The sequence below is a fragment of the Misgurnus anguillicaudatus genome, chromosome 14, assembly GCF_027580225.2.
Source record: "Misgurnus anguillicaudatus chromosome 14, ASM2758022v2, whole genome shotgun sequence".
NCBI lineage: Eukaryota > Metazoa > Chordata > Actinopteri > Cypriniformes > Cobitidae > Misgurnus > Misgurnus anguillicaudatus.
This window is the reverse complement of record NC_073350.2, coordinates 35,554,852-35,581,954: the sequence shown is the minus strand read 5'-3', so window position 1 is coordinate 35,581,954 and position 27,103 is coordinate 35,554,852. Positions and strand designations below refer to the sequence as shown.

The 27,103-nt window shown below is 37.8% G+C and overlaps 1 protein-coding gene across 1 annotated transcript in view; it reads right to left on the bottom strand.

Annotated features, from left to right (window-relative positions):
• LOC129427786 (heterogeneous nuclear ribonucleoprotein L-like) overlaps positions 1 to 26,585 on the bottom strand; it is a 33,103-nt gene extending 6,518 nt beyond the window's left edge. Inside the window, exons 1-5 of the mRNA XM_073876423.1 lie at positions 26,248 to 26,585; positions 4,175 to 4,293; positions 1,475 to 1,712; positions 233 to 318; positions 41 to 137 (exon numbers count right to left, since the gene is read on the bottom strand). Of these exons, the coding sequence (XP_073732524.1) occupies positions 41 to 137; positions 233 to 318; positions 1,475 to 1,712; positions 4,175 to 4,293; positions 26,248 to 26,415 (708 nt within the window). The 5' untranslated portion in view covers positions 26,416 to 26,585. The remainder of the gene's footprint in view (positions 1 to 40; positions 138 to 232; positions 319 to 1,474; positions 1,713 to 4,174; positions 4,294 to 26,247) is intronic.
• Positions 26,586 to 27,103: the final 518 nt, after the last annotated feature.

Sequence of the window (27,103 nt, the reverse complement as noted above, 5' to 3'; positions counted from 1 at the left end):
TGTAAGCGTGTGTGTGTGTGTGTGAACGCTGCACATTTACCCGAGCGTATTCAATTTTCAGCGTGCAGCAGCCGGCGTAGATGTCAGCCCCATTGAGCGCCGCCTTGGCCTTCTGTGCATTCTGGATGGATTCAAATGTGACTCGAGTCAAAGAAAAACTTCAAAGCTAATGCTGGGAAAAAAACATCATAAACCTTTCATTAAACACACAGATGTCAGACAGTAAGGATATTCCACCATAGCTTGAATCCCATTCCTCTTGAAGATGACGATCCGCTGCACATTTCCTATCGGATTACAGACCGTGTATAAAACATCCTAGGAGAGTTTGAAACACAACACCACACCTGTTAAACACGGTAAAACTCATTTAATACAGCAGCAGGGTAAAATCACATCAGAGCTGCTGATCAGAGGTCAGACGATAATGTGTTTGTTGTGTCTCATGAGAGTCATGTAATGTTCAGAAGTGTTCTGATCTGAAGTCTGTCTGATATCAGTGAACGCTGCTCTCTTTCACACAGTCATTTCTCTAAATGATCATGACTTTATCAGAATAACTTTACCTGTAAATACAAAAATGTGCTGTTCACACACACACACACACACACACACACACACACACACACACACACACACACACACACACACACACACACACACACACACACACACACACACACACACACATACAGTGACGCTTCGACTTTTATAACCAGTAAGACATCATTCACACATCTGTACCAAACTCCATGAGAAAGCAGAAGTTACCTCGCGCGGGATTATGACTTCATATCCACGCTCTGAATTTTGATATTTTTACTTCAGTGGCAAATGCGGAAAGTTGCTCAGTTGCTCGAGATCAAATATTTTATTACATGACTTCAAACTGAACTGAACTGGGGAACAACCTGCGTCTTGATCAGCAGTACTGTTTACACATTAGGGTTAACAGACGGTGTACGAAGGACGCGGGAGATTCGGCAAATAAACGGTAAGCTGTTTTAAACAACTTATATGAAGAGATGTGGACGTTAACTTTATAGACGGCTTCATCGGACGCATGCACGTCGCCGCAGATAAACTGAGCTCTGGTACAAATATTTTGTGGAAAATAAAAATGTTTGTGTTTCCTAAAGACGAGGGGAGATGGTGAGCATGGATCACTGCTGTGTAGATTTGGCAGCCAGGCAAGAATTTAAGGATCTGTAGTTGACATTGTATAGATTAATTTTACACAGTAACGTTAGCTCAGTGTAATGATTGATACGCTTTAGCTATGATATGAACTACAGTCATCTACTGGTTATTTATTTAACTTGTTATCAGAAATAATCTGCTCTAGAGAGGAGTCTACAGGCAGTTAAGTTTGGTCCACAAAAGCCATTTGTTTATGTTGTGGCCACCGAAACCGTCTATAGTGATGCTGTGGGTCCAGTTGCCATGGTAATAATAGACAGCAGCTCTTGGTTACCGTAGTGATGGGATAGAGTGGATTCTGGATGGAGAGCAGCAGCACTTTGTTCCCACTGTTGGGATCGTCAGCGTTGGTGGGTCGAGTGATGCGTTTACTGGTGGAGTAGTTAAAGTAGGCTTGCTGACCGGCGATGTAGACGGCCTCCTGAGAGCCACACGACACGCAGCGGTCAGCGCTCTGAATGTCCTCGAACTCCACCAGAGCCTGACGCTTAAAGGGCATCATCATGACATAACTGCAGAAAGAAAACACACGGGCAAAGTTTTAGCTAACAGCAGCTGATCAAAGCATTTTGAAGTATGATGTCAGTAAATGTGTCATGTCAGTTTAATGAAAGGTAGATTAGCAGTGTTGCCAACTATTTTCAATGGAAAGTAGCTAAAGCTTGCTTGGAAAGTCGCTAAATGTCGCTAGATTACGTCATTGCGTCATTTGCATAATATTGACGTCATCACGTCGCATTTGCATTTTTACTACATTGGCTTACTACATTATTTCACGTTTCTCTTTCTCTCTGAACTGTCAAAAATTTTATTTTAATACACATGAATGCTTGAAAATGTTTTCTTTGTTTAACTGCTTATGTTCTCATAAAACGAAATGTGTGTATGTTCATGTTTATATGTCCAAACAGTCCAGTTTCAAAACATACACTGATAAATGATCGGAAGCGTTGTTTTGTAGGTAAATAGCCCATTAATGCGTCAGCTCCGTACAGTTTGTCTGTTCTAAATGTGCTGCTGCTCAGCTCCCTCAAGTACATTTATTTTATGTACAGTCATTCATTTTATTCAAAGACCATTTTACATTTACATCTCGCCATTTATGTAAGCCATCGCGGGATCCACCTGCTCCGGATTCCCGCATGCACGATTATGCCGTCTGGACGCGGATAGATAACCACTTCTCCTGTCCTGACTGCAGCTGGGAGAGACTCTGCTCTGCTGCGCGAGGACTAGACCACCTGTGAATGCTTTGGGACGGGGGTGGAGCCCACAGAAGCAGCGGTAGCTGCTCATTGAGAAGAGTGAATGTCACGTAAAAAGTCTCCAAAAGTCTCCAACAACGCCAAAAAAAGTCGCTAGATTTGTCGCTAGTCGCTTTTTTGAAAATAAGTCGCTAAAGGGGTCTGAAAAGTCGCTAAATCTAGCGACAAAGTCGCCAAGTTGGCAACACTGTAGATTAGTCTTATTGAATCCAAAAAGCCCCAATTAATTAGTCAGTCAAACTTAAGAAAAACTTAACTTACACACAGTAGCTATGTTTACGCAAGTGACCACAGTTTCCTCCAATTTTTTGGAAAATATGCTAATTTTCCAGCTCCCCTAAAGTTAATGATATTATGACGTGCCTGAAAATATTCCCTGCTATTGAAAGCTACTTCGAGGACTATTTCGGCTGCTGCGTAATATCATTGCGCCTCATACAGTCACGTTACGGCAGCAAAGTCCTTGATTATTACGTCAGAATGAGAGTATAGTTTCTAGCCATATTGGCCTAGAGAACCACAACTTTTAATATTCTGTCGGTCTTAGTACACTGATGTAACTACAGAAGAGTCAAGTTTTAAATAGGAAAAATATCAAAACTCTTTGGTTATTTTTGAGTGTGATGTTAATGGTTTAATCAGATTCAATAGATTATGGAAAGCTATGCTAAAAGTGCTAGCGCCAGACTGAATGGATTCCAAAACGGTAAAAATCAAATATTTAACTCTAGGGGAGCTGGAAAATGAGCATATTTTCAAAAAAGTTCAATGTTGTTGTTAACTCTTTTTTTTCGACAGTGAGTGCCAGCATTTTTTTTTACAAAAGTTAAATGCCTTCCAGAAAATGATCTTCTTAAAATATATAAACATACAATATATCAAATGAAAGAACAAACGTTTCATCATATCATCATTTGTTCTCTTTTATTACCCTTAGAATATGGGTCGGTTTCTTCAGAAATACCAAATTTTAAGCAAAAAGCTGAAATAATAGCATTTTTGTAAAGGACTTTAGTTAGAGATCAGATTCAGAGCGATGATTAAAACATACACAGAGTTTTTACTGTTTTTGAATGAGTGAATGCTTCAGTGTTTTATAAGTTGGGTAAGAGCGCCACCTGGTGAATAATAGCAGAAATATGGATTGCCGTAAAAACTCGTCATTGGCAGGAAAGCGTTTTCTCTTAATTGATAAGATAACTTGTCAATGGGGGAAGAGTTTAAGGCATCTGTCAGTGGATGTTCACAACCAAGACCAAAGACAAGGATTATTTCCTTTAACTGTTTGACTGGATAAATTTATCTTTTGTACATTTACTTACAGTGAAATCTGTTTTCTGGGTGATTTTTAACATTGAAGAAGAAAAAAATGAATTTGCAGAATTCGTGTGGAGTTTTATGGCTTCATCGAGTGTAAGATCTACTGAATTCAGTCTGTGTTTGCAGGTTAAAATAATGTTTGCTTTACAGTTAAGCAGGTATTATATAAATCATATTAAGTGATGGTGTAGTGCTGAGTTTTATTTTTCATTAACTTAAATAAAATAAAAGTGCGAGACGAGTGCAGTTTTGAGTTGATCTCAGGTCACATCTCACATAAACAAATCACAATAGCCCAGAAGCGTTCATTTCAAGCTGTAAGACGAACATGGATCTGTTGAACTGAGATCAAGGCCAATAATAAAACGCTAATAAAAAGGGAAATTTACCAGATGTTTCCAAATTTGTCCAAGGCCTCCACCAGATCAGCCTCCACCACAGACTCACACAATCCACGGACATGAACCACCGGAGACGGAGCGATGCGATGTGTCTCAGAGCTTTTATCCTGCAGATCACAGATACAAACATCTCAATCATTTTACTGTAACATGAGATGGATCAAGAGAACAAAGTTTATTATACAGGACATGAGATCAACACATGAAATGGTCAAGATGAAAACTATCAAACCTAATCATAAAACTGAGCGTTCAGGGCCGTATAAACAAAACTTAATTTTATTTTATTTTAAGGAAATATGCAGTATTAGTTAAAGCCACTGAAGGTAAGTGAGTAAACAAATTAACATAAAGTTATCGTCTGGTGATGTGGAAGCTAATAAAGTTATAGTTATCATTAAACTGTGAACGGCCTTTACATTCCTGATAATGGATGTGGATCACCTGCTGTTGCTTTATGTTTGACAAAGAAAGAAAATGAAAACTAGACATTTCTGGGTACATGAAAGACAAAAGGAGTCTGGAGAAACCATTAAAGGTCGAAGGTCAAATTTCATTTCTGTATAAGTGACCATCAGTTTCAAAGCATCAGTAAGTCTGATCAGTCTTAGAGATGATTTTAAATTAAATGAAATGTGTAAAATCTCTTGAGATGGATTATTGTTATTTCAGTACACTGATTTCTCTGACAGATCGGCCATCACATTTCTAAAGCTGTGAAACACACAGATCTCTAGCACTTTAGACGATGAGTCAGACGCTGTTAGATGAACTGAATTAACTTTACTGTAAACACACATTCACTTCTGTTTCATCACTGTTGTTTTATTTTGCACCTTGTTCATACAGTCATTTATTGTATTTGTTTTTTTCACTTCTTATTTTCTCTTATAGAAATGAAAGTGTTGATTTCTGTAACGCTCGGTCAGTCCTGATACTATTCATCATCACATAAAGTTAGATACTTATTTTTCACATGTGAAGAAAACAATGAACATGAATGATAAAAAGTGTGCTGTGATATAAGACTTGACATCTGCTGAATATAAAACCTCTCTCACAATCAATCTATTATCTATTATGTTCATGTTAGATTACGACTCCTATCGACAAAGATGAGAAATTATGTCTACATTAATGAACGTCAAAATAGATAAACATAACTAGAATAACTAGAGGGACTTTTATGAACTTTGATTCTATGCTTGTGTAGTAGGTGAATATAAAGAATAATCACTTACATGATCAACATACTGTGTGCTTTTATATGGTTAGAAATAATCAACTTTAATATAATGAAGAAAAATCCTATAAATGAATAACTCCAGTAGACAAATATTCATCCTGAAATAAGCAGCAGTTAGTCTGTCAAACACAAGCATTTATTTGCATCTATCTATTACAATCACAGTGTTTCAGTGAGGTGTTTCTGAGTGATCTACTGCTCTGAGATCAGTGCTGAACATCTAACAATACTGAATTGCATTTAAACATCTGCCAACATGTCTTTATTGGTGCATCTAAAGATAAAATGAAAGAAGCAGAACAACATGTTCTTCTTTCCATGTAAAACCACACGTGCCCTTGGACCGCTGCAAACAACCTGCATTTTGCTCTGTTCCTTGCATGCATCACACAAGCTTTCCATTTTCTGTTTTGCAAAACTCCTAAACGTTTCTCTCGACCACAAAGACCAAACGGCAAACAGCTTCGACTTAAACAACAGCAGATCTTCAAACCTTCAGCTTCACTGTATGGACACATCCTTCAGAATAATAATAATAAAGTCAGAAACAAGCACTGACAGAAAGCTAAAAAAACATCAGAAACTAAACAATATCATTGTCGAACATTTAAAATCATCAGCGTATGTCATTTCACACTGTAAGATATGATGATGGGATTTACTGGCTTAATTTATTCATTTGAAATCAAGCATAGTTTGCTTCTCTTACATTCCTCTTTTATGTTTTTCTACCTAGCAGTGCTACAACACGTCTGCGGTTGGAAAATAATGTAGAGAAACACACGTGTGCAACACTGCAGCGCTGCAACACTCTGTGACCCGGTTTAACAGCTTCCTGCATCTGGATTTAAAGGTTAGAAACGAAAGGAAATGAAATAAGAGACCCCATACAGAAGCCCCGATGAGACCCATCAAAACATCAAAGCACTTCCTACATCAGTTACACCATAACAGACGACTGATGAGTAATTCAATGATTCAGTGCTTTAACACAAACCAGCACAAACTTACAACTCATCTCAGTCTAGACCAGAGTCAAACTCATTATCAGGAGTCATCAGTGGGAACCGGAGTCAAACTCATTATCAGGGGCTCTAGGTCTTAAAGTGACCATGAAATTGTGGTGTTTTTTTTATAAATGACTTATCTTTGTGCTTCATTATTATCATTAATTCATTTGACTTCATAATCTTCAGAGCTAATCTCCTCCCCTCCTCAAAACGACCTTTATTCTTTTTTGTGTATCCTGGAGAGGCAATGTCTCCGAACCCCAACGTCTCGATACCGGGGTGCCTCAAGGCTCTGTGCTTGGACCACTGCTCTTTTCGATATAAGTGACATCCCTGGGCTCTGTCATTCAAAAACATGGCTTTTCCTAACACTGCTATGCGGACGACACTCAACCCAACTTGTCGTTCCACCCTGATGATCCCATGGTTTCTGCCCGCATCTCGGCATGCCTGAGGGACATCTCACTCTGGATAAAGGATCACCATCTCCACCTTAAACTTGTAAAGACAGAACTGCTTGTCATATCATCTGAACCTAAGATTCAGGCCAACCTTTCCCTTCAGCTAGGTTCCTCGACCGTCACTCCTTCCAGGACGGCCAAAAACCTAGGAGTGGTCATTGTTGATCAGCTTAGCTTCACTGAGCATGTTGCGAGCATCGCTCACTCTTGTAAATTCATCCTCTACAATATTAGGAAAATTAGGCCTTTCCTAAACGAGCATGCTACGCAGGTCCTAGTCCAAGCTCTTGTCCTGTACGGGCTGGACTACTGCAATGCACTACTTCCTGGGCTTCCAGCCTGCACAACCAAACCCCTACGGATGATTCAGAACGCAGCGGCAAGAGTGGTCTTCAATGAGCCAAAGAGGGTGCACGTCACTCCTCTCTTTGTCAAGTTACACTGGCTTCCTATAGCAGCTTGCATCAAATTTAAAGCTCTGCTCCTGGCCTTTAAAACCACCACTGGGTTAGGGTTACCTTCACTTACTTATAGAGGCTTATGTACCCTCGCGATCCCTGCGCTCTGCCACCGAGCGATGGCTTGTGGTGCCGTCTCAAAAAGGGAAAAAAACATTAGCGCGTACCTTCTCAGGAGCTGTTCCACAACTGTGAAATGATCTGCCGGTCGTGACACGATCTAATGACTCTATAGCTTTCTTTAAGACTCTGCTAAAAACCCATCTCTTCCGCCATAACCTCACCACCTTATATAAGACTTACTATCTTTTCTTTTTATTCTTGATCTCTATCTATACATTCTTACCAAAAAAACTAACCCTTGGCTATGTATACTGTGATGGACTTGATGCGACTATTTCCAGTGCTCTTATGTATTGCTGTTCTTCTGTTGCTATAATTGCCTCTATTGTTAACCTCATTTGTAAGTCACTTTGGACAAAAGCATCTGCTAAATGACTAAATCTAAATGTACTTTCTGTCACAAGGAATGGAGTAAGGGCGGGGTTATCAGAGACTTGTTTCCCCTAGAAAAAGATCAGCAACATGGCCCAACTTCCAATAATCCAATCAGTTCTCAAAAGCCATTTCACTCAGATATAATAACGATAGAGAAAAGAAGACAATCACTACTTTGGATCCATGGTGCCTGTAGTTCTTCAGAGGATTTCTGAAAACAGTAGAGACACACAGCTCAGGTTTGACCTAAACCCGTCTGCTGTCACTATGGTAACTGGATCTTCTGTTATATCACTTCTTTAAAATGAAATGAAATGACACAGTGTTACACTGTTTGACTGAGATGGAAAGGTGTGTGTGTGTGTGTGTGTGTGTGTGTGTGTGTGTGTGTGTGTGTGTGTGTGTGTGTAAAGGTTCAGTTTAGAGTAAATGACAATATTATTAGTTCTGTATAGAAAAACATTCGATCAATGGAAAGTCCCCACTAAGTCTGTGTGTGCGTGTGTTCTGATCCAAATCAGACTGAGATCATATCTGTCATCTCATCTATGTTTAAATCTCTCCTTTATATTACACAGCATACAAAAAACATCCAATTATAAAACAAACTTTAATGAGAAAACACTGACATTTATAGACGTTTCATCAGACGCAAGAGCATTGCCACGGTTACGCATCTGACCTGAAGTTAACTTCCAAAGATGAGGGGAGATGATGAGCATTGATCACCGCTGTGTGGATTTAATATCCAGGGCCCAGTCGCATAAAGCACCGTAAGCGTCATTTCCCTTAAGTTCACTCTGATGTTTCTCTTAAACTTAAGGGTGTTGCAGAAAAAACACTTAGGTGTTACTTAAGCGTTTCTGTAAGTGAAACGTCATTTCCCTTAACAATCTATTTTTTACTTAAGAATCCCTTAACCTTCGAAGACCTGAGCTTTGGTTTGTCTTTTTTCAAATTTCTTCCAGCTATTTTGGGGTTAGGAAGAACCAATAAATATAATAACCAAATATTAATCTTTGAAAATGAAGTGTAATTGTCCACGTTCTGTACTGTTTAGTGTTGCATAAAACTGTCATGATTTCACTAAGTATAGTCTAAGGTTGTGAAATCTTTACCTTAAGAGTTACACAAATGTGATGACATGGCTGAGTTTATGGATTAGATGGATCCAACCACTCACTACCAGCGGTGTTACAGCTGCTTATAGCACTTTGTTTTTTTGCATCTGGGAGTTTCCAGTCTGTAGTGGGAGATGTTTTTCACATTCATAAATCGTCTGTGAGCAGAGATATTCATTGGGGTTGCAGGTGCCCTTTGCGTCATTTCAGCCAAACCGTCACATTTCCATCTCATCATGAACAGGATGCCATTCAAACCTAATTTTTTCATAAAGCAGGGTTTCCTTAAATAAGTGGTATAATTGAGGGCACACATGTCAGAATTCAGGCACCAATACGTGAACAGAAAAAATTACCATTCAAATTAATGTGCAGTTAGTGTGTGCAGAATAGGAAATGTGGTTGCATCATGGCCTGGGAGTGCACATGACTCCAGGATTTTGGCCGAGAGCAAGATCAGGAGAGATTTTGAGTCTGGAATCCACAGTGGCCTTTTGCTCGGGGGACAGTGGTTACCCCTGCAGATCATGGCTCGTGACGCCCTTCGTGAATCCTCTTAATGCTGCACAGGCTTGTAATAATCTTAAATGACATAAGCTGACTTAATAAAATTGTCTTATATAACGTGCCTTCAAGAGCTTGTAAGATTTTAGATGAATGGATATTTGCTATATGTTTTAATTATTATTTGTATGTATTTTTTTTGTTACTATATTTGCTCTTATAATTACATAAAAACACTGTCATTAAATGTATTTATTTATCAATTGTTGTGATTGTTATTTGTTCTTCGTTTTGTATTTGTTGTCAGATATTATGCCTTTCATGATCTTTAAAATAGTTTATTCTCATAGCAGTAATTAGTTTGATTTGATGTGAGACAATGTTCTCTCACTTTGTGTTATGCTGTTTCTCTGGTTCAGCTTTGCTCTCTAAACCTCCAGTCAGGACAGGTGAATCCGCCCTAAAGATGTATTTTGGTAGAGCCTGGCGGTGGTCCTCCACCTGTTTATCAGTTTTGTAACCATTAGCTCTTCGTAGCCTGGCTAACACCAGATGACGTATGTAGAGCGACATCAATTCAAATCATTCTTTTTTCTTTTCCATATCCATTTCTTTATCCATGATTTTCTCTAAAGTTGCTACTGTAACAATATATAATAACTATAATAATACCGCCCCTTAATCTGCACTGTCCAACCACGTCACTGCAATTAAGTGCAGAGAGAAAAGATAATTGACAGCACAATTGAGTTTCAATTGCAACAAACCACCATCATTGCGATCAGTGTTTGCAAGTTCAAACTCAGCTCCGTTGTGACGTAACTAGCCGTTTCGTCACATTCAGTTTGAATTTTCCCGCCCACCACCCCACTCGCAGGTCTCCACCCCCCAAGGAGCTAGAGAGAGCACAGAGCAGTCAGTCACTTCGCTGACACCCTGCTGTTATCATGTCTCACTGAAATAACAGCGCTATTTGGATATTATGGATTATACTCCCGCCTACTTTTAAAAACAAAGTTTAAACCTAAAATGTGATCTCATATACAGTGTGTTACGACGCAAATAGTCTTCAGATTGTAGGCGATAAGACATTCATGTGAAATCTGATGTAAACAACAGACTATGTACTTAGCTTTGACGGATTATACGCATTTGTGGACAAAAATGGTCATTGAATGTATTTTATTAGACTTTCATGGATTATTCACACATCTGAAACAGACTGGATTCGATTCGCGATCGCTATATCAACACAAAAGGTAAAAAGTCACGTTATATTTTGCATGTTGTCATCTTCTGTCACAAAATACCACATTTATGAGCATCTGTATCTCAAAACAGAGATCATACATTGATGCTAATGCCGTAAATTATACCTTTTAAATGTATATGTTATTGTTTGTAGACAGTAAGTTAGGCTATATAGATATTTTTGCAGGCTAGATAGTTTGCAGCGTGGTTTCGAAGATTAAAAAAATTTAACGGCTTTATTTTACAATTCTACAAGAACTAAGTAATAGTGCTTTGCCAAACTAAAAGTGTTTTGCCAAACTAATCGAGACCGGGCCTTACCGCCCCGGCTTTTCTGACGAGGCTAACCCCCGAGCATCTTATAACTTTACGGTCTGGACCTCCCGCTAGCTTCTAGCAATAAGCACGCGGTCCACAAGCAGTATACATCCCCCGCCGGGTCTTCAATTTCTGTAATTTGTGAAAATAATGCGTTTGAAAATGTTTTATAACGGGAATATGTTAGCATTGTCCTGGGAAAACAAGTTTATTGTTGAGACTGCTACATCACAATTGACTCTGGAATCTTTGTGTGTCATGAGTTTCTTCTCCTGTAGTGTACTTATTAGTGATACTTTTCTGCATGATTTGTCTGTTGGCAACATAAACCGTTAATAATAATAATATATAAAATAATAACACAGTATGGTCTGTACTGATATCACTATGCACGTGCACATGACGTTAGTAGTGGGGCGTGATCAAAGGAGTAGCAGCTAATAAATATGTAATGACTAGCTCAAAACGGCTCAATCTGAACTGCACTGAAACAGAGGCTCCTAGAGATGGGTAACAATCTTTTCCTACAAGCTATTTCGAGCAAACAACTTTTGAAACATGCTTTATGGAACTCATACACCTATTTAACTTGTGGAAAAGCAGTCATAAGATGGGCACTTTAAAGGACACACCCAAAACGGCACATTTTTGCACACACCTACAAAGTGGCAATTTTAACATCTTATAATTAATTATCTATATGGTATTTTGAGCTAAAACTTCACATGTGTACTCTGGAGACACCAAAGATTTATTTAACATCTTTAAAAAATATTGTGACATGGCCCCTTTAAGAGAAAAACGTAAGGTGCTTTATGCAACCCAGGATCCGCAGTTAGCAGTAATGTTAATTCTTATGGTCAATTTAATGGTTGAAATATGCGTTAGCTATGTTTTGAACTACAGTAATTTATTTTGTTTGTGTGTGTGTGTGTGTGTGTGTGTGTGTGTGTGTGTGTGTGTGTGTGTGTGTGTGTGTTTGCGTGTCTGTGTGTGTGTGTGTGTGTGTGTGTGTGTGTGTGTGTGTGTGTGTGTGTGTGTGTGTGTGTGTTTGCGTGTCTGTGTGTCTGTGTGTGTTGCTTGTGGTCACTGGAGGATCTATGTGGTGTAACAGTAGTCAGTGAAAGAGCAGAGTGTCTAAAAGAGATAAAAAATAGCAAACAGATGCAAGAAAAATAAATGGACAGAGAAAGTGCTTCACAACACACAGAGAGATTTACTCTCATTCTGCTATAAAGACAAAACATTAGCTGAGTTCACAAAACATGAAGCGCTTTTAATAAAATCATAAAAAATGTAATATATTCAAAAATACTTTATAACCCCACCCACCTCACTGTATAACCCCACCCACCTCGCGGTATAACCCCACTCACCCCGCTGTATAACCCCACCCACCTCGCTGTATAACCCCACCCACCTCGCTGTATAACTGTGTAACTACATCTCTAGATGTGGTTGAAAGTGAACAAGCTCAAACTGTTTTACACCCTGTTCACACCTGTTTTTCGTGTTGTCCACTTGTGATCCCATCGACCAAATCACGAGTTAATATCAGGTGTAAACAGCCTCACATCAAAATGACTTTTACACCCTTTATTTACACAGAAAGAGAGTAATGCAAAATCATGACAAACAGAGCGTGAGTGTCTGTGTAGTGTGTTACATGTGTTTGTGACACAGCAGAAATTCATGTAAAAATCTGATTATGTCAACAAGAAAAAGCTACAGAATCAGATACACGAGGCGTGCAATGCATCTCCAACCAGACACGATTCTTCAACATCTACTGAAAAACACAAATTATCAACTAAAATAATGCACAATACAGAGCGTTTGGACAGCTCTTACATTTATTTTAGTCTAGGACTAGTCTAATCCCTGTCTGGGAAACCACCCCTATTAGTACTAATGCAAGATCAAACTTTCAGACATCAGACACAAACACATGACTGCAATTTATCAGCTGTCACAGCCACATTTAATGCAATTAGATTGTAATCTGATTATAGAGATTTGTTAAATGAATATTTGAAAGTGATGCAGTAATGCAGGAACTGAAATAAAGAGTTCTCGTGACACTCGAACGTCTCGTTTATATAAACCCTCACACTGAGGTTCAGCTGTTTAAGGCAAAAAAAATCTCTAGTATACAAACAACACTACACAACCAACAACACTAGTGTCAATGTAAAATAAATACTTGTATCCTTTCTTAGATCCTCACGTGCAAAATGTTTTAATTTTTGTGTTCTTCAGTTTATTTCTAATCGTTTATTTACATAATCATTTTATAACCATTAGTTGATTAATTACTTGATTATTTGTTATTATTATCAATATCAATTTCATTATTTGATCATTTTTATCAATATATTATTGTTTATTTATTTATTCATTGATCATATTTCTATATTTTGTATTTCTTATTAATTCTTCCTTGCATATGCATTCTCATTGTCATTCATCTCATGTTTGTGGGGTTAGGTTAGGTTAGGTTGTTTTGTTTATGGAAGCCCAACGTTTATGGGTTGTTACTGTTAAGTAGTTTTGGTATAACAGTGCATGTTGAATTTATGCTGGGGAGATGAAGTTTGAACATTGAGACATCATGCAACTGAGAACAATTCTGTTCTTTTTACCATCATAAACTTCGTCTTCTCGATCAACGACTAGACTGACAGAAGACTAATTTTTGTATTAACAGCTCTGCTGAGTAACTGATATTTTCAGACGGGATCTGGCGTCCAGGGCTGGATCCTAAATATTATCTGGTGTGGAGACCTGATCTAACAATAGTGTGAGTAAGCATGTCTTGATCATACATGTATAAATGATTGAATTTATTTTCTTTACTATAAATGCAGAACATTCATCTCAATCCAGCACAAACACAAACACACACTTTATGTTAGTGGTTTACATCAAGCAGTAAAATATCTGAAGATTTTCAAAAGCCCTCAACCACCATCAACATATCTTCTCCTTTCATTCTGGGCTAGTCAACTGGTGGCCCGCTGGTCACCTTTGTATGATTTAAAATCAGCGTGGTTACATTTACCTTTTAAAAAATAAAAAATAAACTTGTGCAACTACACCGCATGTGACACGCCGACCAGAAGGGGTGTATTTCAGTGTTTTCCAATCAAAACACTGTGTGCAAGGTGAAAATTATTAATCCCTTTGTGTTTAACTTTAGCAGTAACACTTGAATCCTTTAGAAACGATTGATTACTGATAAGTAAATTACTAAGTATATATAAATATATTGGTTAGGGGTGTGACAAGACACTTAATCCACGAGACGAGACGAGACACGAGATTGGGTTCACGAGAACGAGACGAGATTTATAAATTTTTTAAGAAATCCTCAATGATTAAAAATGAATGGGAAACTTGGATCACATTAATTTGAAATGTTTTAACTAATCTAGGACTGTCCTAGATAATTGGTTAAAAAAGTATCAAAACAAGTAAACACATTTACCAACATTATTGTCATGATTTCGGTCTTACCGGTTTGCTGTGTGCCCTGTTTTCCTTTGTAGTTTTGTGTTTGTTTGACAGATTCATGTGCACGCCTCACACAGGTGTTCCTGCTCTCTGTGATTTCCTCACTGCGTCATCCTCACCTGAAGATTGTTTATTCCCCAATCGGCATTAGTAAGAGTTCTCTTCTTTCCCCTGAGTGTTTGCGAGTCCGTCATTTGATGTATGTCGCCGTATCGTGTCTTGTCTTGTCTAGTTGACTTTAATATTAGTCTGCGCTATCTGCTTTTCGCTATTTCAGAGATTCAGCTGCTGATCCTTCTACTGTGGATACCCATCTCTCCGCTATGGATTTGCTACACGCTTTTGGACTATTGAGAGACTTTGTTCCTCCCATAGACTTTGCCATCTGTCTTTGAACTTCACAGCGAGCAGCAGCGGAGGTTTTGTGCCCTGAGGGTATGCCCGTTTTGCGGGTCTTTAATAACTGTGTCGCTCTGTGTCCATAGACTGCCATCGCGTCTGCTGAATGCCCGTTTGGATCAGTTCATCAGCTTACCTATTTCTCCACCTGCGGTGCCCCGCTGCTGAGGCTTGGTAATCCGATTGGCGTCTCCCCTGTACCTGGGTAGAGAGAAAGCCCTCTTGTTCAGGCTTCGGGTGTTGCGGCGCACGCAGGAGCGGCTTACGTGCCTCACCGCATATTGGGGTTCAGATACCCGTGTAGCTCCCCGTGCCGTGGTGGGCCGGGGCATCTCTTATTTCTATTTCATCAGCGGCAGTCTTCTCCTACACTTCCTCATTGTCAAATAAAAGTACCTTTTGCATTGGGATCCTGACTCTGTCATTCCTTACAATTATGTATTATAACAAATGCCTGCAGGGGGCGCTAATGGATCCGCTTCTGTTCAGATGTAAACCTTTAATATTTGTCCAATTCTTTACAATAGAAGTGATATAGACACTGTTATTCTTGAGCAAGAACATGCAAAGATAAAATCATGTAAAGTCAGAGTGAGGGTTTAATCTGCTGTGACACTTATATTTGTGTTAATATTCTGTAATAAGACTGTATACAGTCTCCAAATGCGATCTCCAAAGGATGCAGCCTTTTGTTTGAGAAACGGCCAACATTTCACCTCCACGAGAAATCTCCTGACATGATTAATTTCGCAATACATATTTAATCTCGTCACACCCTAATATTGGTCAATTAAAAAGGCTCTTGCGCTGGAATGAGCTTCTCTCCCATGTTGACACAGATTTACGAAAAAATTGAAATTTTATTACGACATGTTTGGATAGTGTACAATGGAAAGGCGGTTTAGTCTATATATCTTTAAAATATTCAAAAAGAAAACATGATGTGCAATTTAAGTCATTACGTGAAGACTGGATTTATGTTGTGAAAACTTGAAATATAACAATTTATAAAAGTTAAACCGTTATAAACAAAAGAAGTTTAAGAGGTCTGCGGTACAGTTAGTGCTATACAAAAATACATGTTTTAATACTTTTGTGCAATGTTCATTGTTGAACTATTAACATTTGGCTCTTGCAATGTTTAACTGCAATTGTTTTTATAATATTAAAAAATAAAAATGAGTTTTCAGTAATTAAAAGGCAAAATACTGGATACAAGATCATGTGTGCATCTTTTTTTTAAATGCATGTTTTTAATATATGACCTATAACTAAAAGTAACAAAAACAACATAAGTCATAACATATATAATGTGTGTATATATATATATATATATATATATTAGTGCTGCACAATTAATCGCATCGCAATCGCGATGTCAGCCTGTGCAATTATATGACAGCAAAATGTTGCAATTATATTAAATAAATAAATGTGTGGACTTGTTAACACAAACTTTCTGATAACAGTTTGATGATTTTCCTTTCTGTTTAAAAAAAAGAAAGAAAAATGAACAAAAAAGGCAGTGCACGTGTGGCATGCACGTGTGGTGTGCGTCGTCACTTATACCAGAGCAAAGATGGATTCAGAGGAGGTTGACAGTGATCTGGTAGCTAAAAAAAACTCTATGTCTGTTGTATGGCGGTATTTTGGGTTTTAGGATTACTGACACTGAGCAGTTGCTACATCACGTGGCAATACGAAAACATTTCTAGTTTTACAAATACACATTTTAGCTAAACTGTGTGTGAATTTTCCTTAAAACCCATCAAGTTGACTCATGATACCATTTAGTATAATCGCAATCGCACATCGCAATATTAGCATCAATATATATAGTGTATAAAGATGATCATTCTGTAGTGTGAGAATAAATGAAATGAAATAAAGATTTAATATAGGATGTGAGAAACCTGCACAAACTACAAACACTGCAGCAGATAACATCGACACTTCCTCTGCAAACCAATGACAACAGCAACAACAGCAACAGGAAATGACATCATGCAAAAAGAACGACACACACATACACACACAAGAATGACTGCGTAAGAAATGCTTTTAAAATGATTAAGATTGTTTTTCATGTTCACAGCATACACATTATTATCTTTTTAGTTAGGATTTCTGAAAACACCTCAGATTCTGACAAATTCAAGATTTCACTATTTACACTTCACTACACTTCAAAGTTCTTCTGAGGAAAACAAAGATTTGAATCCTCTGACAACACAAAATGCATTTAAATGTATTTCTCATCTGTCCGTCAGCTTGAGCCTGTCAGAACCGATAATGAGGAACACATAGAGATACTCCACAGGTTACCCATTAGAGGAACCACGGAGAACCCACACAAGTTCATCAGACCATAAACACAAACACAGAGACACACACACACAATTAAACAGAGACAGACACACAGACAGATAGACACTGGCTACTGTTTGCATAGACATTAAAGGTAGGGTAGATTAAAGATGCAAACTGATTCCAGAACAATAGTTCTATCAACATCTCACCCACAAGTCATTGAAATGTCTGATAACACATTCATCATCCACCTGAATGTGTCTGATCTCACTATCACACTTATTCATCTCTGACACTTAACACAGAGATGTCACCAATCGCTGAAAATGTCTGAAGATCATCTCAACACAGCTCGCTCCTTCATTTGTAAGTTTAGGTCATGCGCACAAGAATGAGATGAAAGAACTTAAGTGGAGTGGATTCTCTTCAGTTTAGGGTTAGGGTTAGTCTGGAATGGTATCGGGGCACATCCGGGCCTTTTTTTCTGAATCAAATATCGGAATAACAGGACCGATCAAATTCCAATACTAGGCATTACCTGTGGTTGTTACTGAAAAGTGATTAAAAGGACGAAGTATTATGAAAGCACTATAAACGTTTTTATGCACAATATTCAAAGTAGGGGTGGGCGGTATGACCAAAAATCCATTTTTTCACAGTAGCGGTATACATGTTTTTCAGTTTATAGGATAGAGATTAGACTAGTCCTAAACTAAGGGCCTGTTTACACGAGAACGCTCAAGGGTGAAAACGTAGAAATATTTTATCGGATGTGCATTTCGTTTACACGGCGACAGCATTTTGGGGGCTTAAAAAACGCAAAAAAGTGAAACCACCCTTTAGAGTGGAAATCTTAAAAACGATCTACCGTCGCGTTCTCGCCACGTATGCGTTTACGTCACAGGCATGCGCCAGTTCAGGAAAATAACAACAAACATCTCAGATTATTTCCATACGTCGGTCCTTCAAGTTGCCATAGTAGCTCTGATAAATATACAAGTCTTTCCAGCAGTTGTACGAATTATTCACAGCAGCTATTACTGATCAGAGAAGGCGCATTAATTACCTCAGTGAAACTGTTGATGTGCCAATTCGTCGGAGGCAAACCAGACGGCTCTGGACGAGACCTGGGAGAACCAGGAAGAAGGTTGTACGCAGCCACACGGACTTGGTGTTGTTGTGTGTCAGTGCTTCACATTGCCACCTAGCCGCCTGGAGTGCACACTACATTGAATATCACACACTTTTGCGTCAGCATATGCAAGCAGATTTCCCCCTCAAAATGCTCGTATAAACGCGGAATAAAAAGTGATAACGCAATGCCAATTTTGCGGTTTCTTTTCAGATTGTTTCCATGTAAACGTAGCCTAAAATAAATGTAAAAGCTGTCCAAACTGAAAACAACTTCACATATCTTAAAATACATGTTTGTTTTGACTCAAAATGCACACAAGTAATGTTTTTAGTAAGACATGTTTGTTCAAACTAGTTATATTTTCTAATTAAACTAAGTCATAGTCCTGGTTTAAGCTAATCCCTGTCCAGGAAACCACACCTATAGCTTTTAACTAAATGCTCACCACAGTTTTAAAATATGGAAGAGTTAGTGTTAAAGTGAAAATGCCAAGAATTTAACAACAGAAGTCTTGATAGACAGAATCTTGTTTTTAATTGAGTTTTATAGACTATTGAATCTATAATTATTATGCATTCATTGTATTTTGTATTTATGCATGAAGTACATTAAAAATAGGCAATACGTATGAATATGTACAAACCTACAGGCAGGATAAATACCTGTATATGAGAGACCGATGTCTAGATATAGATATTATAAATATGACAGATGCTATGAGGTGGTGACCATAAAGTCTGTTTTAAGGTCGTGACGCACTTTACTTTCTATTAGACCATTGCATCTCTTTCTCATCTTTCTAATTAAAGATGTTTAAGCAAATAGCGCTTCAAACTACATCGCTCCAGCAGCGCACGTGTCACTGATATAAACACGAGTTTTGTCTTAGCTTGCTTAAAGTTCAGAAAACTTTACAGAGCTTTCTTAATTTGGCGTCGCAGCTCCTTGTGCACGCCTCAAGAGACCTCATGCGAGAGACCTGTTGCTGCATGAGCACAGTGCGAGTGAGAGAGACCCACGGTGGATTCACTGACGCTTATTATGAAATTACACAAATAACTCGCAAAATAATCCAGTTATAACAAATTAACATGTTCCCCGTCATACTCAGTCAAACATGCGGGAGTGAGGGGTAAGCCACGCCCACTTATTTACATTCCACGGTATAGACGGAATAGAAAAATCTGTTACGTCTGACATTTTATTTCACGGTAACGGTAAATACCGTCATACCGCACAGCCCTAAAAGTCTTACTAATTCACTCGATAGCTTCATGTGTGTCACAAGTCCTGTCTGTGTCTGCCCTGTTTCAGTGTTGCTCCACCCTCCTTGTTTGTTGCCATGAACATATTAATTCATACTCCGCCCACTGCCTATCTGTTCCCATAGTGATTTATTATTTCTGTTCTGTGATTGGTCCTTGTCATGTTCAAATACCGTCTGTTCATTGCCTGTGCTCAGTCGTTGTTTTTTCATGTTTCATTTTTGTATTTTTTGTATTTATTATTAAACTCTATAAACTGCAGTTGGATCCGCTCTCCTTGCCTTGCCTCACTGTAATAATGTGAAGAAACAAACGCACATTTAAAGATATTTAAGTTCATGCACTGCTGAAGCGGACGGATGAAACGCGACATTCACACACACGATTACTGTAGGCTATTGTAATGTCTTTTATTTTGTAGTTCTCATGTTCATGTCTTTAATTTTGATATCATGTTTTGCCATGTTTGTCTCTAGTTTCCCTGTTCCATGATGTGTCCTGTTCTTTATATAATAGCCCTTATGTTCCCATTGTACTTTGTCAAGCTTTGATTAACTTATGTTACTGTATGTTCGGCTGGAGAGAGTTTCTTTGTCATGTCATGTTTGTTCTTGATTTTGTTTTATGTTTATTAAAACTGCACTTGGCATCTAAAACGCTCGCCTCTCAGTGGATTACTTACGGCTATTTTAAAGATCTGATTTTATAGATTTCGTTTTGTGAAAAAAGGGAGAAAAAATGACAGAATAACACTGCGAAGATTGGATTTTGCGTAAAATTAAGCATTTACTTTTAAAAACTGACCTGATATAATACTGATTTTGGCAGTCACTCTTTTTTTTAAATGGCGTTTATCGCGTTTTGGAACCAAACTCTTCATATGTTCTCCTAAACACTGCCATGTTTAATAATTACTAATGTTCTTGTAACCTGTACATTGTAAATGAAATTATAGTTTTAAAAATTTAAAAATTATACTAGATGTAGCAGAAAGCTACAGAGCCCTTTAGGTGACATTGGAGTAAAAAAATCTAAAGTTTAGTTTCATGTGCTCACGCGAAATCTTCATGCGCAGATTTATTTTTTAAAGTTTAGTTTCAGTTTCACATGTGCACGCGAAACTAAACTTTATTTAATTTTTGCTTCATGTCCCCTTAGGGGCTCCGTAGAAAGCACTCAACACATTTAATATTTTGTGTGTTGTGCATGCAATTTTAATTGTTCAAAAAAAATACAGTAGTATCGGATCAGCAAGTATTGGCCAATACTCCTGGAATTCTGGTATCAGAATCGAAAATTGAAAAAGTGGTATCGTTGCATCCCTGGAAACAATTTGTGTAAAAAAAACATTTTTTGTTACATACAGCAAACATCTCCTCACTATCTGCTTGCTGCCTGTCTGCTGATCAAACTGTAAAAAACGTGATCTCTGTAGACAGCCCAGGCTCCACAAACTGCAATAAACACAAAGTGGCCAAACCTACAAACAGAAACCATAACAAAGTGTTCCAGCCAATAAACGACAAGAAGGATTTGGGGGTGGGGATTGGGCGCGTTCATGAAAGCACGGAAGGGAGGGGGAGGAGTTAGCTGCGCTCCATTTGTTTAAAAACAGTTTAAACGTCGACAAAAAGTGACGTCTCACAAATTCGCTTAGAGGGCCTTTAATCTGTTATCAGGTGAAAGATTTTCTATTTGATGATACCAACAGATGCAAATGTCCACTTACTCAGTATTAATGTTATAAATTGTTTGTTCCTATAAAAGACTGCACTGTAAAAGATTTGCTGTAATTATGCAGATGGTTGCCAGTAACTTACTGTAGAAGATTAAGACTTCTTTTATCTTTGAACATGAACAATCTGTTGCCGCCAGTACATAACATAAATGTAAAATCTCAACAGATCTTGCTTGTTTTGAAGGCTCTACAGCATGTCCTCTGAATTGCAAAGCAAATGTCACTAACTTGGTCATGTAAAATACTTTGTGTGTTGACCAATATGTCAATAACTGTGAAAACAAAACCACATTTACAACATGAGGATGGCAGCTTGTCAAAGATTTCCTCTGTGAAACACTGCTGTACACTGATAAAACATTCATAAAAACAGCTGTGTCCATCTCAAACACTGCTCAGAGATCAGATGGGCATGACATCATCATCAGTTAGACTCTTGAGATGATGGCGTGTGGCAGATTTCTGCATCTAAACAGGCGGCTGTAATATAACGCATGTGTGTTGTCATAGTTAGTTCATACTGTCAGACACATGACATGGGATCAGTATTAGGGCTGTGACGGTTGTCATAACCAGTGCACCGGTGAGGAAGTGCTCCCTGCGGTGGTGTGCACGTCACAAACTATGAAAATTATAAAGTAACCTACAGTCTCGTCCCAGTAAGATGTCTTCAAGTTCGTGTGAACGCAAACGGCCAAAAGACTGAAGGCAATTGATCTCAGTGATGACTCACTGGCTTGGGGTGGAACAATGAGGCAAGATATTGTCCGTTTCTCAATCCGAAGGCTGCAGCGTCTGGAGGTCGCATTTGTAAGCTGCATACGTCATCAAGACTGTCTTATTTCAAAACATTAACAATTATAAAGTTGAATTCTTTGTTAATCATGCTTTGTTGTAATTTTCTTTTTATGATTTGCAAATGTAATGCTCAGTTAACTCAAATTAAAAAACAGGCTCGATGACATATGCAGCCTGCATATGCGACCTCCATAGGCTGCAGCCTTCGAAATGAGAAACGGCTGTTCTGAAATGGAACTTTCACCCCTGCTCGCCCCTACTTTATTATCATGATACTGATCTGAGCATAGCCGGACTTACAATTGGGCTTGCGTTCGTTTGATTTGTTCAGTCGTTTTAATTTGGTTGGTGCTGAATTGTTTGGTGCTGCATTTAATTCGTTAATATATGTGTCAGTCATATTGGTGCTGGATATAACGCACTGCGTTTAGTGTTTTTGAAACCCATAGATGCTAGTATAATAAAATACGTGAAATGAGAGTCATGAATGAGCTTTACAGATAACGAGAAAGAGCAACGCGAAAAGGAAGCGCTCAGTGAAATGAAAAAGATTACTAGAGTAATTATGGTCTTGTAACTCTGTTTTTCCTTGTTTGTTTGTTTCTTCAGTCGTGTAGTCTAACGTGATACGTAGGTATACGCAGTATACCCACTAGGAAAGCTCAAGGATTTCCGTATACCCACTTAAAACAGTGCAAGGACAGGTAACAGCGTGTGACAAACTTTTGACACTTTCATTCATAAATTGACATCTGAATGAAATCAAAGTACCGCGAGAGCGATTCGAGAAATCACATGGAGAAGTCTGCTTTCTAATCGCTCTCGCGGTACCTCGACATCACCAATCGTCTGCGTAGCGCCACATGAAATCCAACCTGCTTACAGTCTGCAGCTCACACGACACTGTAACTAAACAGTTCCCGTGAAGAAGTGAACGAGTGGAGCAGATCTACGAAACATAACAAAATCACATATGACTATGTCAACATTTAAATCATCAGTCCAGTTTATTACTTCATCTGGAGGTGAGGATCACAGTTTAAACTTCTGAAAAGTGTTCATTATTATATCTACCTTCAAGGTTTTAATGTATTACGTTCATATCAGACCCAAAAAATCATTCATGATCATCTTCTCCACTTTGATTTTTGGTGTCTTATATAACATGATGGTCTTGTCATAATTATTAAATAACATCCTAAAATCTTTTCTTTTTCATTCTTAAACACTGCACCACTTGTATTAGGCTATATGCAAAAATACACTTGTTGATTATACATTACATTATATGGTGTGTAATAAGGTGAATGTTTATCAAGACATATTATTATTTTCTAAAGCTAAGTCTAACATGTTATGGGGTATTTTTTTTAATGTGCATAATTAATTTGAAATTTGTGACAGCCCTAAAAATACATGATTTAATTTTAGACTGGGCTTATGTTCTGCTTTAGAGATATAGGGGCAGTTTCCTAGACAGGTCTTATCCTAGTCCAAGACTAAAATGCATGTTTGATCTGTCTTAATTATATCGGTGCCATTGTTTTGTCTCAAGACGGCGCACACCAGTAATGTTTTTTGGAAGGTTTGTTTGTAAAAACTACTTAAATGTCCTAATATAACCTAGTAATAGGCCTAGTGGCAGATTAATCTAAACCATGTCGGAAACTGCCCATAATATAGCTCCATGATATATTTTTTATTTTAGGTTGTTTACTGTATGTGCACAATTTACACAAGCTGTCAGTGGGTGGTACCCTTTCAAATAGTATACCTTTGTACCTAAAGAGTGCATATATGGGTACAAATGTAAAAAATATGCTACACCAGTAGCGAGGCTACATTAGGGCCAGGGTGGCACTGGCTCACTCAGATTGACAGCTGGCCCACCCAGTCAGAAGAAACAAAATATTTTTGTGGAAAAGCAGAAGAAATCACACATAAATTATAACCTCTTTAATAAAAATCACTCAAATACACATCATTCAGAAATAAATAACAATTTATATAGAAAGTTTATCATTTGTATGTGTTTCTATATCTTGCAAATGTTAACATTCAAGCCATTTAAAACATTTTAAGCGTGAGAAGATGTTAAAGTGAGCTGTCAAATGGACCCATAGTCACAAAAAGCACGCAAACACAGCATCTCTATGCGCTTGACAGGACACAAACACAAAATGATCTCATAATACAGTCTTTGCAAGTATTCTCATAAAATGTATGTCTTAAAGTGAATGCAAATCAGGTGTGTGTCAGTATATGGATCCGTGCTTATTCAGTATTAAAGTGGCACAATACCTGAAGAAATCCGCTTATGTTTGTGTCATTATGTTAATTAAACAACAAAATGACAATCATCTCATCTCCTGTAGCTTTAAAAAGATGAATTATATTTAATTAATAGCATGAAGAAGACAATGTTATTATTCATTTGATTCTATATATGTACCTTATAGAGATGGGAAAGTATGAAAATTTCACATGATGGTTATAGTGAGATCACGGTTATCAATGTTATCATGGTTTTGGTAAAATGAGATGGAAATGTTCAAAAAGAACTGATACACACACTGAAAACATTTGAACAAGTTTTATTTTTGAAAATCACAATTTAATATTTCATGTCCCTGTAATTATTTCTGTGGTAAAAAATTAATAAATCTGTCTAATAAGTTTACCGTGAATGAATACATTATCCCTTAAATGCCTTCTTGTGCAAAACATTATGTTGCATGTGCGCGCCTGCGTCAAACTGATTCTGGCTGGACAGGATTTACAGCGAGTTTTAAAAATCACGCTAATCAAACACTGTTGTAATGATAATTAAATTTTAAATGATAATACTAATTGTCATGACATTTTATCGTGGTTAACCGTGAAACCGGTAATTGTCCCATCCCTAGTACCTTAATACTACTTAGACTTTATTTGTAACTATAATCTTTTCTATTTTATATGCTTATAATTTCTTGTTTTTGTTCTTATTTTATTTTCCAACCTCCAGTTTTGCTGATCCGATAATTATTTGATCCTTATATTACGGGCCTGTTGAATGCTGTATTGGGATTGGTTGAGATGTGTTCCATGGGTGTTGATTATTTTTCTGTAAACCGCGCGCACACCTGACCTGTCAAATATCTTAAAATAAGCGATATAATTGACTCCGGTCTTTTGAATTATTTGAGAATAATGCGCACACACGCAGTGTAACGGCAGGACGCGAATACCACCTTGGGTGTGCGTTATTTCTAATAATTTAACGACCCGCCGTCAATTATTCATTACATGATTCAAAAAAAACAAAATGTAATCCGTATTAAGAGAATGCATTGAGGTCCACACAGTCCATTTCTCATCATGACGTATCAGTCAGAACTGAACTGCGTGAAATAAATAACAAGTTGCATTTTACTAATACGATGTAAAAATTCGGTCAATGAAACGAAACGTTTGCAAACATCAAACATAAGAGTATTTTACATCAAATCCTTTGATGATGATGATTATGATACTTGTCTCACTCTCATCAGCATCATATTGTGCTGTCATATAGAAGTCAGACAGACAGACAGACAGACAGACAGACAGACACGATGTTTAAATCAGAAATTAACTCAATTGTTAAACAGTTAATAATTATGTTGAGTTTGAGTGAAAAAGACTGAATCAAAAATGACGAAAATAACATGGTATAGTGATGTTTACCATAGTCACCTAACATGACTTGATATTTAATCTAAGATACTTGTTAGTTTAGAGTGGTAAGTTAGCTGTCTAAAGTTTTTCTTGACGTGGTTATTTAATGAGATCACTTTGCTCTACACAGACAGTGCGGTATATTTCTTTAACTACTGCAGACAATAACTTTACCTTTATCTTTATTTTTAATATTATTATATCGTTTTTCTCTCTTGAGAGCGTGCGTCATGTCAAAGTGAAGTCAGTGAGATGAAGTGTCTGTTATATGAAGATTATGATATTGACGATAATTCACACATACAGTGATTGACGGGTAATAACGTGACAGTCTGACCTTCCTGCGCGCTCTGCTCTGCCCTTCATCTTCTTCTTCTTCATCATCTTCATCGTGCACGAGCCCCGCGGATGCTGAATCTGACTCCTCGCCTTCCTCCAGCTCATCCTCAGTCGCGACCTTCAGACGCTTGGGCGCGCGCTCGTACTCTTCCAGCGCGGACATCATCGACCGATCGATCAATCAAACGATTAGATGATCACTCGCTCTGGATTAATAATCAGACGGTCTGATATCAGCGCACACGCGCACGCGACTCATCCGGTACAGGTCTATGCGCTCACGACCTCGCTGCGAGCTCACGCACACTCCCGCCTCTGCTGCGGAGTTGACATCACGTCGAATCCTTATTGGATGAGCTTCTGACTGACTGAGGGGAAGGCGGAGCTGATTGGCTGAGGGGAACTTGCGTCACACCATACCGACGACTTCTGTAATATGACAACAAAAATATTAATAAATGCAATAAACATATGAATGTATATTAAATAAATAACAACTTAAATAATATGAATATGATACATATTGAAGTTGATGAAAATCACATATAAAACACAAAAACTAAGAGCTGCGTTGCTCAATCAAATCATTTTATTTTAAGAAGGGGAATCTCAGAATTGGGTAAAATATGAGGAACTGGAATTATGGGGAATTTTCTCTTGGTTTTAAGTCTCATAACAATTGAACCAGTCTGACACCACAATAACCATTACAAACTAAAGTCATATATAAAAATATATCTAGACAGATAAATATATTTGCGTCAAGAAATATTGTCTATAAAAATACTTTCACACTTAAGTCAGCAGACACTTTAGGAAAACTACATTTAAACAATGATAATTAGAAATAAAGT